Source organism: Rosa chinensis, chromosome 6, assembly GCF_002994745.2.
Source record: "Rosa chinensis cultivar Old Blush chromosome 6, RchiOBHm-V2, whole genome shotgun sequence".
NCBI classification, from domain to species: Eukaryota; Viridiplantae; Streptophyta; class Magnoliopsida; order Rosales; family Rosaceae; genus Rosa; species Rosa chinensis.
Genome location: NC_037093.1, coordinates 64745981 through 64763189, shown reverse-complemented (window position 1 = coordinate 64763189; position 17209 = coordinate 64745981). Strand labels below are relative to the sequence as shown.

Genomic DNA, 17209 nt, shown 5'->3' with positions numbered 1-17209 from the left:
TTATAATCTATAATCAAAATTAGGCTGTTAAGCTTAACTTTTGATTCCCAAGTTCAAAATTACCAATAATCTTAAAACTAATAATGGGTTTCATGCATTTCTGTTACCTTCCGCACCACATTTGTTCTTGTAAGCCCAAGTACGTGAATGTAGTTTGGGTCCACGTGTGAGGCATTGATGGTTGCAGGTATAATTCGCTTTGAATTATGAATGGGGCTTGTTGGCTGAATTTTTAGGTGTCAACATCTTGCAAAGTGATAGGTATGATCCTGAGTTTATGAACCAAGTCTCACACTAATAAATTTTGTTTTCTTTGAGTACTTTCTATTCATATCTCCTAATTTAGCAACCCTAAGCGTGTTCTCTGCACACACCTCTTGATAAGGACTTCAAGATCCAAGAGAGGGAACACAACAATTTTGTTATAACCTTTAACCTACTCCAAGATCAGAACAAAATCCTCCAGGGTGGATCGTGGAGTTTCAATCATGCTCCCATTATGATGCAAGCATATGATGGTATGGCTCTAATTCACTCTGTGGAAATGAATTCCCTCTTCTTCTGGGTGAAAATCTCAAACATTCCTGCTGCCTCTGAGGATCCTAATACCATCAAAGACATCGCGTCTATAGTGGGTAAGTTTTTGGAATTTGATGAAAAATTATTTGACATTATGGGGGAAGGTTAGGGTTAGGGTTTCTCACGACCTATCCAAGCCTTTCTTTCTTCAGAAGAAACTCCGACTTGCTCCTAGTGTTGAACCTGAAATATCTTTCTTCTTTGAGAATTTGGTTGGTATGTGCAACTCTTGTCACTTTCTCTTGCATGAAGGAGATCGATGCCCGGTTAGTATGGGAACTTCCAAACCGGATCGTGCTCCTGCTGAAAGACTTGATATTGGAACTCCTTCTTTAAGCTTTACTGCAGGTACCTTTCGTTTTCATGGAGTGCAAACGCCGGCATTACCATCGGTCAATCGGGTCTTGTTCCATAATATCACGACTCCACGCAAACCAGTCATTCTGCGTGAGAAACTGCTCTCCAAGGAACTCGATAATTCTTTGGCAATAGTTCCAGTCACTGACCTTCAAAAGAACATCAAGTCTCCTTCCAAGGAAGAACTTGTGGTGGCTTCATCGTCAAAGGTAATGATCATGGTTCATGAGCCTGTACAGCCTCCTCCAACAGAGTTTGAAGAAGTAGTGGTGCTACAAGAGAATGCTATAACTACATATATAGTGCAGTAAGAGCATAGCGCTGCCCTTGCCAAAAGTGAGCCTAAGATAGAGAAAAGAGGCTGCCCTCCAACCTCAGAAGCTTCTCCAAAAAATTGAAAATCCTGCTACCTGAATTGTTCAAGAAAATTGAGATACATGATGCACCATTGAAGAAGCTGAAGACACCTTGCTTTTGCTGCCCGATCTCTTGGTCTCACTGAGGCTCCGGGTAGCATTTTAGTGCCCAAAAGATCTGATAATGGAGGTCCATAAACCCAAAAAGAAGAGAGAGAGACCGATGGGGTCGAAGAATAAAAATCCCCCCAAATCTAAGAAAGTTGCTACAGCTCAAGTGACCTGTTTTGAATACCTTACCAAGCCTCCTAGCCCTAGTGAAAAGGGCAAGGAGAAAATTTAGGTTTTGTTTTTTGTTTGAAAATTAGCCTCTTTGCTATGCTTTTGTGTAGTTTATAGGCTCACTTGAAATAAGCTACCTTTATTATGTCTTACTAACATGACATCTTCAATTCGCAGCTACCTTTATCATCAAATAAGAGTTTCATTAGCAAAGGCTAGAAGGGCACGAATACATATCAATCAATGCCACCATAGGGCTAGTAAGATAGTGAAAGAAAAGGCTAGAAATACTAATGTGAAAGAAAAGGCTAGAAATAAACAGAGAAATAAGATGTATGTGTTGGAAATAGGATATGCATGTAACAAGAAGAGGGAAAAAACGATGATTTGTTAGAAAAAAGGATGAAGAAGAAGAAGAAGAAGACAATGTGTGATAGGCAAGATCAAGGAAGAATAATATCTTAATATATATATATATATATATATATATATATATATATATATTCATCTTTTGAATTCAATCAAGAAACTAATAATATAAATTAACAGTGATGTTCACCTGATCAGTTGCTGATCAAAGAATTTATGCTCAATAATCCTTAGATTTACATCAAAGGGTGGAAAACAAAACACCTCAACTTAATAATAATTCTCTCTGTCATTGGATTTACATCTAAGAGTGGTTGAGCATTATTTTCTTGGTCAATAACTGACCAGGTGAACATTTTCGTATAAATTAAAGTGAACACATTAAATTTGCTAATTTTACATTAACAAGATTGCAATAATTTAGGATTCTCATTAATATATTGGCTTTTACTGTTTAATGTGCAAAATATATTAAATAAGGGTATGTTAGGAATGAAAAATTTAGGTGTTGAGTCAGCAAGATAAAAAAAGAAATAAATCCAATGTGGCAGCTGAGTCATAGGACTGCGATTAATAAAAAAATTCATCCGGATAGTGAGTTTGAACTTAGATCTAATTAACTCTTTTTTTTATCCTTAATCTTCTGATTTTATCTTTTTATCTTTATTTGCACATGTTTTCTTTTCTTCTTTCCTTCTTGACTTCTTCAATGCACCTCCTTTTTTTTTCATTTTTTTTTTCAATCTCTTTGTTATCAACCTCCATCTCACACCAAACTAGATCTGCCGTCACCAACTATATCGTTTGCAAGGGGAGGTTGGCAGTGAGAGAGAGAGGGCGAGGTGGGTGAAATTAAAAAACTCACCTTCATTTGAAATCAGTCATTTGAGTTTATTACAATTATTGATTATTGAAAAGATCATGAACCTTCATTTAAAAAATTATTTCATTTTTTATTTATTTATTTAAGTTCTAGAACTTAAATAAATAAATAAAAAATGAAATAATTTTGAATAATTTTTTGAAAAGAACAAAATCTAAAATTCTAGATGGATCTGACATAAATACAGAGGGTGTACGAAATTGATTGCTTCCTGAAATTTCTTGTTTCCCCCATGTTCTCAACCATGATTACGTACATTCAATGGAAAAAAAATCTCAAGTCAAGAAATATAGAAAATGTTCGTTATCTTTTCCAAACTGAGCCATCCCAAGTGAGTCCATTCTTAACGTCCAATTCAAGTAAAATTCCCTCGTTTGGCTCATCTCCCTTCAAAGCATTACCTTTCGCTTTTGTTTCTCTATAAGAAAAGCTCTACCTGCAGAAGCCAAAATCCTCCTCTAGACTTTTTAGGAATAGGACTATGTACAGATCATGGTGGCTCCTCGGTGCTATTCACCTTCTCGTCTCCGTCGTCACCGCCATGCTGCCACAATCTCCGATTCAATGCGACGGAACCGGAGGCTGCAACCTCTTCAACTCCTACGGTGTTTGGAACGACAGAAAAAATTGCCATGTTCCAAATGTCACGTACCCCAGGACTGAAAATGAGCTACTTAGAGCTGTGGCCTACGCAAACCAGAACAAGCTCAAGCTTAGAGTGGTGAGCCAGTTTTCACATACCATACCCAAACTGGCATGCCCTGCCACAAGTACAGGAAACTCATTGCTAATAAGCACATCAAGTTATGATTCTGGGATCGAAATTGATGCTGCCAATTTAGCTGTCACAGTTGATGGTGGCGTAGGACTGCGGAAATTGATTGACACAGTTGAAGCAGCTGGATTGAGTTTGGTGGCTGCACCATATTGGGAGGGGGTGAGTATTGGAGGGCTTATAAGCACAGGTTCACATGGAAGCTCATGGTGGGGAAAAGGAGGTTCTGTTCATGATCATATTGTTGGTCTCAGCCTAATTGTTCCCGCTAAACAATCTGAAGGGTATGCGAAAATTCTTAGATTAGAACCCAAAGACCAACTTTTTAATGCTGCCAAAGTTTCCATGGGATTGTTGGGTGTCATATCCAAGGTTAGAAACTTACTTTATCTCATCTCTCTATCTTCATTACTTGAAATGTGAGTTTCGATCTGAGTATGATTTTCCTAATAAACATAAAATGCTTGATATTTTAATAGGTGAAGTTGTTACTAGAGAAGGGATTCAAAAGAAGCGTATCATATGACTTCACTGATGATGATCAAATTGAGAACAAGTACATGGACCATGGAAAGAAGTATGAATTTGCGGACATTACTTGGTACCCATCAAAGCATACAGCTGCTTATAGATATGATAATCGAGTTCCCTTGAACATCTCTGGTGATGGAGTTTACGACTTCCTTGGCTTCCAAGCCAATCCCATTTTGGTCTCCAAATCTGTTAGGGCATCAGGTAATAATGTTGATCACATGCTTTCATTGGTGTTACTCGTCCTTTTTTGACACATTGTTGTGCTAACAATATAAACTCTGTACCACATCTACTGCTTGCATCTTTCAAGATAGTTTGGCATGTTTTGTTGATCAAGTGAAATTTGTCAACAAAATTCTGGCTTATTCATGAATTCAGTTTTGTAACATAATGTGTTGATGAAACTAATGCAGAGAAAGTCATGGACAATGGGCACAACTTGAGTGGAAAGTGCATACTAGCCTCTTCATTTTTAGGGTACAAGAAATTAGTAGCCAATGGTCTGAAGAATGGCCTAATCTTCACTGGGTACCCAGTAATTGGTAACCAAGGCAAAATGCAAACTTCAGGTTCATGTTTATACTCAACAGGCAAAGACAGCTCCTGTGCTTGGGATCCAAGAATCAATGGCCTCTTTTTCTACGAGACAACTGCAATATTTCCGGCCCCAAAATTCCGAGACTTCATCCTTGATGTGAAGAAGCTAAGAGATCTGGTCAAGCCAGAGAATTTCTGTGGGGTGGACATTTACAACGGATTTCTGATACGTTTTATTAAGGCCTCTGAGGCATATCTTGGTCAACCTGAGGAATCTGTGGTGGTTGACTTCAACTACTATAGAGCTGATGATGCTTCAACTCCAAGATTTGACCAAGATGTTTGGGAAGAAGTGGAGCAATTGGCTTTCTTCAAGCATGGGGCAAAGCCACATTGGGCTAAAAACAGGAACATGGCATTCTTGAATGTGCAGAGCAAGTACTCCAAGTTCACCAAGTTTGTGGGTGTGAAAAGACAGTTGGACCCCCAGAACATGTTCTCAAGTGAATGGTCTGATGAGATTGTGTTTGGAAAGGAAGGTGCGAAGAGTGATGGGTGTGGTTTGGAGGGTATGTGCATTTGTTCAGAGGACAGGCACTGTAGCCCAGGAAAAGGGTATTTTTGTAAACCTGGCGTTGTTTATGAGGAAGCAAGAGTTTGTAGGTATTCTCCATCCTCAAATGTGGAATCAGATAGTCCTAAAACTGATTTGTGAAAGGAAGTTTCTCATTGTCTTGTGTCTTGTACAATACTATTGAAATTCTTTAGCGTGTTCCATATGGATGGGATTTAGGGTGGGAGCTAAAGTTGGAACATTGTTGACTTGTTGTGGCTTATGATTTGTCCTCAAACATCTGTACAGTAAATGATTGGAATTTGGAAATTTGATTTAGAAATTTATTATATTCATGAATATCTTCAGCAATAAGATTTAGAGTTAATTAAGATCCTCTACCTTATCATACTTCTAATCAACTTGTTTTATTTAATCGCCTTCCAACTAAAATATTATAACGCTTAATTTTATTTATTTATTAAACTTATAAATTACAAGATATAGATTGATCTTTGATGTAGCTCATTTCTAAACCCTCATTCACTACTTAGGTTAATCCTAAAGTCCTAAATAGAATAAAATTACACTCAATTACTCTGATTTATATGGCCGCAAGTACAAAATGGGAATTTGATTCCCTACACACGTTTTTCCATAAAAACAAAATGAAAAAAAACAAAACAAAACAAAGAAACTTCTACATATATTAAAGATTGTTGGACATGCATTTCAAAATATTTTCCCACGATGATCAATTTGATATTCAAAGGAAGTGTATGCGGGCACATAAAACCCAACAACGCTGCTGAGCAGTCGCAATCTCGATGTCTCTAAGTCACGACGTACGCATTACCATTTTCATAGACCACCATGCCAGACCCACTAAAAGCAACCCACAACGAAGTATTCCATCTTCATACATACTCTCTTTAATTCGCCACGCGATATATATTAACCCTCGTAATTAACTTCTTCTTAGCTTGCTAGCAAAAACTTTTTTACTGGATAAGAATTTACAGATATTTTTATCCAGTAAAATAAGGAACTAGCAGTATGTATGCCTGCAAATTCTGCTGGAAATTAAAGGTTTTAATCTAGAGATAAGTTAGCTAGGTATACATACATACATATATATGTGTGTGTGTGTGTGTATGCGCGCGCACGCCTTTAGAATTGAGATGCATATATTTATCTTTTTATTTTTTTGGGTTTATATCAGTTAAGCTGAAAAAAGACTACTAATTTCTCAAAACCTAATTGGGGTGTGATCGATCAGGTGAAAACTGGTCATAAAACTTTGGGTTTAGTTAAAAGATATGTGGTGTTGGCAATAGCAACCTTTTTAGAATAGTAATTAGCTCTACATATTTAAGCAGAATTATAGAGAAATCAGCTAGAATTGGGTGGGGCATATATGGCATTTAGATCAATCCTCTTGACCGAACATATAATTATGCAGCTGCCTGCCACAAAATTGGAATACTGGACTGTTCAAAAGCAAAAGCATGTGAATTTGATTCAATAAATCTGTGCATGATCCAATTATATTATGGTCAATCTGTCAAATTAACCCTATAGCTATCATTATGATTGAGTCCCCTAAAAATTGCATGTGATCGGATTATTGCTCTCACCATATAGTCATACACATTACTCATAACTAGCTGAACAATAATCATCGAACCAATACTGCTTCAAGCTCAAGTTCATAGGTCATATGATTCCTGTGTATACATTCACTACACACACATACATATTATATGCTGCATCATACATATATCTCATATATAAATAATTGCAAGTACCTTTACGTGAACATTGGTATACTGGACTGTTCCTATAATTAATATAAATAACTGATCTGTTGCATCTTACTTGCACGCACGCTGAATAGCATTGATGTCAAACAAGCAAAGGATTATTTAAATTTCAGAAAGAAAAAAAAGAAAAGAAAAAAGAATTAATAGCAAAAGATTAACGCAGGGCGTTTATGCAATAAATTAAGATCGCAATTGAAGCTAGGGTTTTTAGAGTGCCCATAACTGTCTTGTCAAAAAAAAAAAAAGAGTACCCATAACTGATAATATCAATGCCACCAGCTCTTGCGTGCACAGTTTCTTAACATTTGTAATCGTTTATCTTTGTATGTTCTAATTAATCTATATTTATCTTTTGTCAGGTTGGGTTCGACCAATTTAATTTCAAATGCATTACTCTCTTTTTTTTGGATGAGACATCTTACATTAGTTGGGGCCGTGACTACTTACCCAATTTCAGCAGAAAAATTGCCCACTTACTCCACTAAAAGTTTTTTAACCCCATTTACCCAGTCTAACATCTACTGACAATTTTACCCTCATTAATCAAATTGAAACTCATCCGGACTCTCTCTCTCCTCTCTCTCTCTCTCTCTCTCTCTCTCTCTCTCTCTCTCTCTCTCTCTCTCTCTCTCTCTCTCTCTCTCTCTCTCTCTCTCTCTCTCTCTCTCTCTCTCTCTCTCCCCTGCCAGCCTCCATCCCCGTCGCTACTGGCTCTACCGCCATCGCTGTGGAGCAAGAAGGAATGGGTCCTCCCGAAAATCGATGAAAACGACAACGTCAGCGCCTCCTGGAGATCGAACTCGCTCCTCCGCCGCCTTCTCCACGGCCGGCAAACGCTGTCATTGCCAGGTCATGGCTGGGGACGAGTTTATTCTGATCAACGATGGATTCAACGGCCTTGATCTTCCTTTGGCTCTGAGGCTTGAGAAGGAGAAGACGGAGGAGATGTTGAGGACGACGAGGAGATATAATTATCATTTTGTAAGCAAAAGTTGCTTTCTTTTTTTTTGGGATCGTTTTGTTTTTGTAACCAAAACTTGACATCAGTTTACTTGACAGACAATGCGAACCCTTTGCCCAAGAGATCCACAACTTGATTATGCTTCACCAATCACCATAGCCCAGCTCCCAAAACATTGTTGCATCAAGTCCAAAAATGGAGATTTGGTTTATGCCCTCCACGTGTTCAGTGAAATTACGCACCGGATGCATTCGTTTTCAACATTGTAATGAGAGGACTCCCAATAGCTATAACTCCCTTATGTTGTCAGAACCCTCCTAGCTTTCTGAGATTTGTATATTTTAAATTGCTTTCTCCCAAATACATTCTCCATTGCCAGTCTGGGAGGATGGCGTGCTCAAGTCGGCTGAAGTTATACATGTCAGCTACTAAAATCACATCACTGGGGGGCAATAATATGTCTATTGCCCCCCAATAGACCAACATAGTACACTACATTTCCACTCTATAAACACAAATAAACGTATCAGCTATCAAAAACATAATTCCCACAAATAATAACATAGAGTCAATAGATTATTGGGGGGCAATAATCTGTCTATTGCCCCCCAGTATACCAACCAACAACCCTCCATTTTACCCCTATTCACACACTACTACTATTTAATAAACAGAATTTTTTTTTAAGAGGCAATAATATGATTATTGAGGGGCAATAATATGATTACTGGGGGGCAATAACATGGTTACTGAGTATTATTGGGGGGCAATAAATTCAGACGCCGGATTCCGGATTCCGGTCACCGGTCGACGGATTTCCATCACCAGTCGGCGGCCAGCCACTGGTCACCGAAGTCGGGCAAGGTGGAGGATGACTTCTCCCTCTAAGTGAGAAAGAAGGAGAGGGCAAAAAAGTCCCACAAATAAATAAAAAAGAATAAAAAAGAATTAATTGGGTATTCGGGAAATATTTCCTTAGAGCGTTTTGGGTAAACAGGGTTAAAAAACTGTTAGTGGAGCAAGTGGGCAATTTTTAAGCAGAAATTGGGTAAATGATCATTTTCCCTAGTTTATAAGCACTGGATCCACTGCATACTACTATAAACAAATAAAGAGGAAAACACATGTACAAGTAAACAACTTTGAACTGATAAAAAAAAAAGTAAACAACTTTGAAAACCTAGCCGGAGGTACTAATACATAGGAAGCAACCTAATTTTTGTTCATTAAGAATTCATGTAATCATTAATTTGAAACCCATATATAGATAGTAAGTAAAATGTAGAATGCAAATGTCCCCAAAATTTAGATATGCGTACAAAGATATTCTATCAATATACCATAACAGGAAGCACTGACAAGGCAAAACCAAGATTATCGTCATGGATCTGAGGTCATTGGAGTAGACCGGTATAAATTGGCATACTAATTTCCCTTTAGGTGACTAGATCTGTTAGGGAGTAAAAAGGTATTCACTGGTCACCGGCAGCTTCATCTGCAGGTTATACTTTGGGTTAAAAAAGTAGCTGCAACTTGTATTTACTTTCGGTGTGGGAATCAATCAAATCTTTCACAATCTGGTATACATACCAAACGTACAAAGTAAAAAGAAAATAGATAAGGAATTCTGCAATTGCACAAATCATATCAGATATGGGAAAATTATATCTCATAATTCCTTTACTGCGAGTCAGTTGCTGAAGTTTCTATCTTTTGCAGTTAGGAAGCTAGTCCTTGCTGTCTGGATAGAGAGTGAAAAGAGATAAAAGGTAACTGCCGATTACATTATTCTCTGTCAATTGCAGAATTGCTTGATATGATATACTGTAGACCGATGAATGTCAAGTACGTAGTTTAATGACCTGAGAGGAATCACAGTAAAAAAAAACGTTCTTGCTCCACAATGTAATGATACTAAATTCTTATTATCAAATCACTCGCATAACAGGGATACATTGTCTGTGTACAATGTGTTTAGGGGCTATATAAATTACAACAGTATTATCCATGAGATTAACTTACAGTTACCCCCTTGGATTCCTCAAAAACTACATATTCAAAATATAGCTATAGTCTGTAGCTAATGCCTTGTTCAGTCCTTCTACCCCACTTCCTGACCAGGAATGGGTTCTGGGGTGTAACAACAGCTGCTGACAGTTTGACACCAACATACAAACAACATATTCAAAATAAAATCAAGAACACTTGCAGAAGGTCAAGACAAATATAAAGGTATGTACAGGTCTTTGACCTTCACCCAGCATGGTCATCAGAGCTCAGCTTCAGACATGGAAAATGCCCAGTACGACTTGGGGGAGTTGGGAGTTTCTGACCGATTGCAGCTTGCACCGGAAAATGACTTGCTCTCTGATCCTATAAGAACCTCACTGTGCAGTAGCTGGGGAGATCCATCACTTCACCTGTTCAAAAATGAATCAAATTAACCAACTGATAATTCTATCAATAAAATGTGTACAAACTTAAATGCGTCCTATAGTAGATAGCTAAGGAAAGAGGTTTATTTCAACTACTCCAGATAGTAAGAGGTTATAAAATACTAACAGTATGGAAATCAGGAACTCCTCAGGAAATTCAATGTCGCGTGCGATCCTTTTCAATAGTGTGTTTTGTATTCCTCTGCCGCTTCTGCTGCTCCACTTTAAATAAGCCGTGCCTCTTTTCAGAAGAAATCTTCTTCCCAACTTTTAGGTCTTCACCTCTAATCATGTACCCATTTCCTACATCTGGCATGCTGAAATCAGCTGGATTTCTGTTCATACAGCAGATTGAAGACTCCGAACTAGTCTTTGGAGGCTTCATGGTTCCATTAGCATTAGGAGTTTCCAAGTTGTGTTTCCTTGAATTTGCAATGGTGTGGTAGTGCAGCGGAAACATCATAGGACCAGAAACAGGAAGGAACCCTTTCGGTATACTATGAACAGGGATGGTTGTACGATTGTTGCCAAAACCACCATCAGCAGCTAAAGATTTTTGTGATCTAGGACCTCTATTCTGTGCAGGTGAATGGGATCTTTGGATCTTTTCTTTCTTTTGAGAGCTCGAAACTTGATCCATAAAGTCTGTAGCCCTTCCAAAACTTTTTGAGTGTTCAAATGAAGATGAAGATGCCCCAAAAGTTGGATTGGTAGGAAACAAATCGAGAGATTTCTCAGAAAGGTGATTTTTCCCATAACAGTTTGATGATGGATGATTCACAGTATCAGTAGCCTTATAAAGACCAATATCCAGCCCAGGATATCCCTTAGAGTTGAGATCATTAGGAAAGGGTCTCTTGGGAAATTTCGGGTTTCCACCCATATTTAAGGATGCACCTGACCGCATCCCTGCATCCATGAGGCTGAGCAAATGCATTGCTGGTATGGTTTCATTAGAATATAAATCTAATGACCCCAATGAATTTTGATGAGGTTCAGTCCCGTTACGTTTGCAAGTGAACGAGTACTCTGGATTTGTTCTGCTGATAGTTTCAGAACCAACAGCTTCATTACGCTTCTCAAAGTTTGGAGCATTCAGATTCAAACTCAGGTCACAATCCCCAGTGGCATTTCCTTTCTGCAGTGAGCCAGGAGACTGTGAAACCATTTTGACATTAGATGACTGGGCTGGACCCTTCTGAGGATTCTTATAAGCAAAGGGCATGTGAGCTGATATTACAGGTGACCAAAGATGAGCTGCTTCTTCCTTTGATTGTGGAACAGACTGGCATGTGTTGCATGCTGCAAAGCTCTGCAAGTTTGAATTCGAGAACCTGTGCCCCATCATATTTCCATCCCATTTGCAACTTTGAGCACAACTACATTTGCTGTTGCCAGCAGCAGGAAATTGGCCTCGTGGTGAAGGCTTCTTTTGAGACTGACTGAATGGACCAAACCCTGCGGTGCAATGCATTTGATCAAGACGGTTCATGCCAAAATGGTTTCCATTGATATAAGGAAAATAATCAACGGACTTCTGTTGGACAGGTGCCACATTTTTCTTTGTTGTGCCATTTTTTGCATTTTTTGCCTGAGCTTTTCGTTTCTGACTGGTTTCCTCTAATACTCTCAAGTCCCCAATGCCATATACTTGAGTATGCTCCATCATCTGAGCATTCCTTGCTCTGCTTGGGGTTTCTAATACATGCTTATCATTTTGAGTCTCATGAAGACATCTCTCATACTGATTTTTCGCCATGAGTTCAACAATTTCCATTGGTATGTCATCTATAGTACCCTTTTCAGACATCTCAGCTTGATGGTTGCTATGCTTCCTAATAACAGGCACACCTGAATTTTTCTCAACCTCAATGATTTTCTGATTCTTGCTTCCGCGAGATATATCCTGATATGGTAAGATGAACAACTTAAAAAGGAGAAGTGCATAAAAAAGAGAGATACACATATTAGTGTTCAAAGTTGACCACAGATGGAAACATTCAATAGTTCTTCACTACTTTTGGAATATCCAGCAAAAGCAAAGGACAAAAGCATCCATTAGCAGCCACAACTTTAGGTAGGAAAAACAAACTACTTAAACTCCACACTTCATAAATGAACAGTGTATAAATGAAGATTCTATATAGAGTAGTTTCTGTGTTGGGAACAAATGTAATGATAACTATCTGATGCAGATAAGTAATTGATAATATCATATAGTGGCACAATTCCATGATAAATCGTGGAGAAAAAAAGAAGCATACATCACAGAGGACATATATCATACAGTCATCAAAACAGAAAAATCCAGCCCAATAAAAGTAGAAAGTGAAGAAGGCTTACCATTTGCTGCATTAAAGAACAGCTCCCTTGTTCAACCTGGGAGCTGTAATTTTGCCTCTCATTCAGAATAGGCATGCTGTAGGAGTAAACTTTTTTACTTGGTTCACCAGGTACTCCATCCTCAGATAATGGATTTGCCATAGATGTAGAAGGTTTGTTCAAATTCGCCAAATAATTGACTTCCACATTTTTCCTCATGAACTCATCTAGTTTGCAAGTGCTATCTTTCCAAGTTGACAAGGAAGGAAATCCATCTTCTTGTTGAGGAAGACATTTTCCGTCATATCTTTGGGTAGCCAAATAGCTGTTGAGAGAAAGATCCAGCCCTTTCTCAGTAGATGCATCTTCTGCCGGATGAAATCTAACAGTTCCTTGCCCATTTGCCTTGATTTCTGCATCTTTCCTTGTATTTGATAGAAAAACCGGCCCAGTATCAGATTGTGGCATCTTGCCTTTCCTCTTAACAAAACCAGATTTTCTATCTTTCTTTGAAGAGTGCAAATCACTCTCTCTAACTGATGGATCATACATTGGTCTAAAAGAAGCACCATTAGTAGCATTCTTGCTTGAATTTCCAAATTTGTCCTGGGCTTCTATTGGCACATTTTCTGCAGTTGGTGATAAGGACGACCATGCATCAAAGTCATGAGATTTCTTAGCTTTCTTCTTACCAACAGTATGGATCCTTTCATTTCCATATCTACTCCAATTATTCTTCATATCAACCTGCAAAGAAATTCTGGCCAATGCATCTTCTTCCAATCCAGTAGTTGCAATTGCATTGGCGGCTTCTCCATCTCGCCTAAAAGTCTTAACTTTTTTACTCAAAATTTTTGGATGGCTCATCTCTTGGCCTCCCTTCTCTTCTTCCTCCGACAACTTCCTTTTTTTATTCTCACCTGAACCCACTCTAACATTTTCTTGGAGAGACACCTGACCTTGGGAAACAGATCCTAGCTCAGATGTATTATTGATCATATTGGAAGGAGAATCTTCTGTCCTGGTGTAATCGGTCTTTGCATCCTCTTTATTACACAACAACTCAGTCAACAAACGCACCTTTCGACTTTTCTTACGATGAAAACCACTGGACTTTTCATGATTTTCAGATGATGCATAATCACACTCATCTAAAATCAGAGGACGACAAACATTGGTCTGAACCTTGATAGGATTGCCTGCCTCACCAACCATCCTGCCATTACATAGTCCAGAAGCATTTATTGACTCCTGTTTGTTGGCTGCAAATGAATGGTCCTCAGGGTCACCATTCTGAGTGGAATACCTTATCCAGCAATTGTTTTTTGTAATCTCAAGCTCAAGGCTGGCATCTTCATGACTTTCACATCCTGGCTTATAGACTCTGACAGATCCATTGCAACCCAATTTTTCTGTTTTGCAAGACATAATAGTCGTGAAAAACCATAGAAGGTAATGTGCAAGTAGCTATACACTTCTATGCAAATCTAATTTCCCAGAAGTAAAAGGTAAAATTTTCAACCAAAAAAAAAAAAAATTTTAAAAAATTCACCTGTGACATGATTATGTCTCTCCTGCATCCTACTGGTGTTAACTTCTGTCTCCGCAGAATTGAATCTGGGCATTTCATGACTCACCCAATTTGCTAGGGCATTCTCATTCGCTGAATGAAACCCAAAAATGAAAATTAAAAAAAAAAAAATTAATCAAAAGACTAATACACCCAAAAGAATCAAATTAAAGTAAGCTTGAACTTTAAGTATACCTATGATGGTTGTGGGTGAAACTTCACCATTCCTTTTTTTCTTATCGATACGTGAGGAAGGATGTGTCTCACTGCCATCCACAATAGTATAAGTATAAGCATGAAATTGTTTTTCCTCAACGGTTTTTGACTTCGGACCTTGTTGATAATCTGACTGAAGCAATGCAGTATCAGTGGCGGGTGGCATCTGAGCACCAGTGCACTTGGAATTAGATCCAACATGACAATTAAGGTCTGTACCATGACCTTTAGAACCAATTTCACGCAGACAATTCTGGCAACACCACGATCTGAATTTTGGAGCATCCAAAGGAGGAAGCATATCTGTTTTCTCCTGATCCGACTTGTCCAAATCGCCGTCTAAAGCAAATGGCCAACATATCTTCCAGTTCTTTTTTCGAACTTCAGATACGTAACCACTGAATTCACAATACAACAGAGAGATTTCCATCAATGAAAAGTTATATAGGTACTAAAGATGCTAAATATTCATGAAATATAGCTTATACTTGCAATTATAATACTTGATATACATGAAAATTGTATTTGACATGCAATATGCATCTGGTACATCTCATTTTTCCCCAATCAAATCTATGTCAGTATAAATAGGTACTGATGAAAACCTTTATTGCATTGAGATAGTAATAGATAATATTGAGGGGTGAAGAAATTTATAGCAATTTATTATGAAAAACTGAGTAACAGCGCATACACATTGATATAGAAGTCACAGCTATTCCAATTAAAGGCATATAATCAATGGTAAGAGTGTGCAACAAGGGCTCCAAGGCTTACCGTATGGAGAAATGCTCACACTTCCCCGCATGTCTGTTGTCATCATTTGCATCATCAAGATCTATGGATATAGAATCAATCTTTACAAAAGACCCCACAGCCTTGGAAGCAATAATAGGATCACTCCTCTTAATAAGATTATCATCTGTCGAAATATCCTTCTCCATGTTATAGCATCTAACAAGCCCTCAACGTTCTCAACATATATAATACTTCCTATGTTCACACAAGTAAGAAATTAGTTGAGTAATATCATTATCACATGCTAGTTAAACAATATACTTGAGGGAAAAATCAATTAACAAGTAAGAAAGAACCTAAGCACTCTAAATCATGTCATAAATCTTGCTTCAAGTCCTAAAGAAAAGCATTAGGGTTTATCCTCAACCAGCAAGAAATCACAAGCTCAGCAAATCATTCACTGCCTTAAGTGTTATACAAATAAATAACAAGGTAAAACACCTCCTCATATGGTGATATTGCACATAAAATACCAACCTTGTATGATTTACAAGCATATTTAACTAAAGAAATGAGATTAAAAACCCTAGCTTTCCATCACCTCTACATAAACGCAGGTCACCAGTAACTAAATTGATGCATTACAAACAACAAACTTATTCCGGCATCTTAACTCACCCATTAAAGATGCCAACTTTATTCACATACTAGGACCAATAAGAGAAAGCCACATGTTAGGGTTTTGTTTCTAGAGGAGCCCACAACAACAACAACAAAAAATCTAGTGTTCTCCAGGAAATGAAACAATTCCACAAACCCAACTCCAACACTCCAAATCTGACTACACAAACCATGCAAACCCAATCCTCAAAAATTTAGGGTTCACTAATTTGTTTTTTTGACTTATAAATTAATTCACAGCCACTAAATAATTAACCCGCTTTGAAAACCGCATCAAAACGACCTAAAGATCACTCAAAACGGCAAGCAGATATTAGTATTGACCCATGGAACCGAACCCAGATAAGAAACGAAAAGCAAGGCCCAAACTTGACGTACTATACACAGTAAATGGAGCTCAATATTTTAATTAAAATCCAGCTGAAACACCCCTCAGCTAAAACTCAACAATCTAAAACCCGACTCAAATCATCGAATCAAAACCCGAATACAAAACACCACATAAAAACCGACCTTGATTCGATCGACGACGACCCGAAACGACCTCGTTTTAGCTCGCTCCACCGATCCTGCACGGCGCGCCGAGAAAATGATACTAACACATAGCCCGCCGGAGCGCCAAGACCCGACCCCGAGCTGCGGTCCGAGATTCGCAGCTGACCGAGTGGAATTGGAGTGCGAATTTTCGCAAAACCCTAGAGAGAGAAGAAAGGATTTTTCGATTGTTTTAGAGAGAGAGAGAGAGAGAGAGAGAGTGAGGAGAAGAAACAGAGAGAGAGAGAGAGAGAGTTTTAATCTTTTTTGTTTTGGGTTTTTGATGCCACTCTCAAAAGCATCCATACATGGCCATCATCCATACACATACATAAATATTAAATTTTACTGCGGAAAAATGCGTCACCCGCCAATGGATCCCCTACACGTGGTGCCATGGTGCGCCTCTTATCGCAATCCAAAAGAAAAAGGAAACCCTAGGCGTAGAGCAAACGGTGAAAAGGTTACTGTTCGCCCACGCGTTGGGTTCACGCTCTGTTTGGAGGGGTGCTTAGTTTATTTATACCTGTCGTGTCAAAGAGGGCCGGAGATGCCTTCGCACATTAGTGGGGTGAGATTGGTGCGTGGGGGTCAAGCGCGGGTGTGGAGAGTGTGAGTGGGTGGGAGATGGAAACCCTAGATTTTTGTTTGTGGGGAATGAGAGTATCTAACCCTAGCACATTGTTTTTTCTTTGCGCCGAATA

At 38.5% G+C, this 17209-nt stretch overlaps 2 protein-coding genes across 2 annotated transcripts; one reads left to right on the top strand and one right to left on the bottom strand.

Moving 5' to 3' along the window:
• Positions 1 to 3144: 3144 nt before the first annotated feature.
• Positions 3145 to 5569, top strand: LOC112172675 (L-gulonolactone oxidase 3). The gene is made up of 3 exons (XM_024310113.2): positions 3145 to 3973; positions 4081 to 4336; positions 4549 to 5569. The coding sequence occupies exons 1-3, from the start codon at positions 3308 to 3310 to the stop codon at positions 5385 to 5387; spliced, it is 1761 nt and encodes a 586-aa protein (XP_024165881.1). The 5' UTR covers positions 3145 to 3307; the 3' UTR covers positions 5388 to 5569.
• Positions 5570 to 9902: 4333 nt separating this feature from the next.
• Positions 9903 to 16779, bottom strand: LOC112170073 (protein EMBRYONIC FLOWER 1). Its single transcript, XM_024307217.2, has 7 exons — positions 16485 to 16779; positions 15330 to 15545; positions 14532 to 14950; positions 14319 to 14429; positions 12788 to 14178; positions 10572 to 12350; positions 9903 to 10429 (listed from the first exon to the last, which is right to left on the bottom strand). Exons 2-6 carry the CDS (start codon positions 15494 to 15496, stop codon positions 10602 to 10604), a joined length of 3837 nt encoding a protein of 1278 aa, XP_024162985.1. The 5' UTR covers positions 15497 to 15545; positions 16485 to 16779; the 3' UTR covers positions 9903 to 10429; positions 10572 to 10601.
• Positions 16780 to 17209: the final 430 nt, after the last annotated feature.

Bases quoted from the DNA above. Each gene is read 5' to 3' on its own strand.
- LOC112172675 (XM_024310113.2), top strand. From the start codon at position 3,308: ATGTACAGATCATGGTGGCTCCTCGGTGCTATTCACCTTCTCGTCTCC. The intron at 3,974-4,080 runs GTTAGAAACTTA...ATATTTTAATAG, and splicing joins TGTTGGGTGTCATATCCAAG to GTGAAGTTGTTACTAGAGAA. The intron at 4,337-4,548 runs GTAATAATGTTG...AAACTAATGCAG, and splicing joins CAAATCTGTTAGGGCATCAG to AGAAAGTCATGGACAATGGG.
- LOC112170073 (XM_024307217.2), bottom strand. From the start codon at position 15,496: ATGGAGAAGGATATTTCGACAGATGATAATCTTATTAAGAGGAGTGAT. The intron at 14,951-15,329 runs GTAAGCCTTGGA...TTGTGAATTCAG, and splicing joins TGTGAGCATTTCTCCATACG to TGGTTACGTATCTGAAGTTC. The intron at 14,179-14,318 runs GTGAATTTTTTA...CTTGCAAAACAG, and splicing joins GAGACATAATCATGTCACAG to AAAAATTGGGTTGCAATGGA.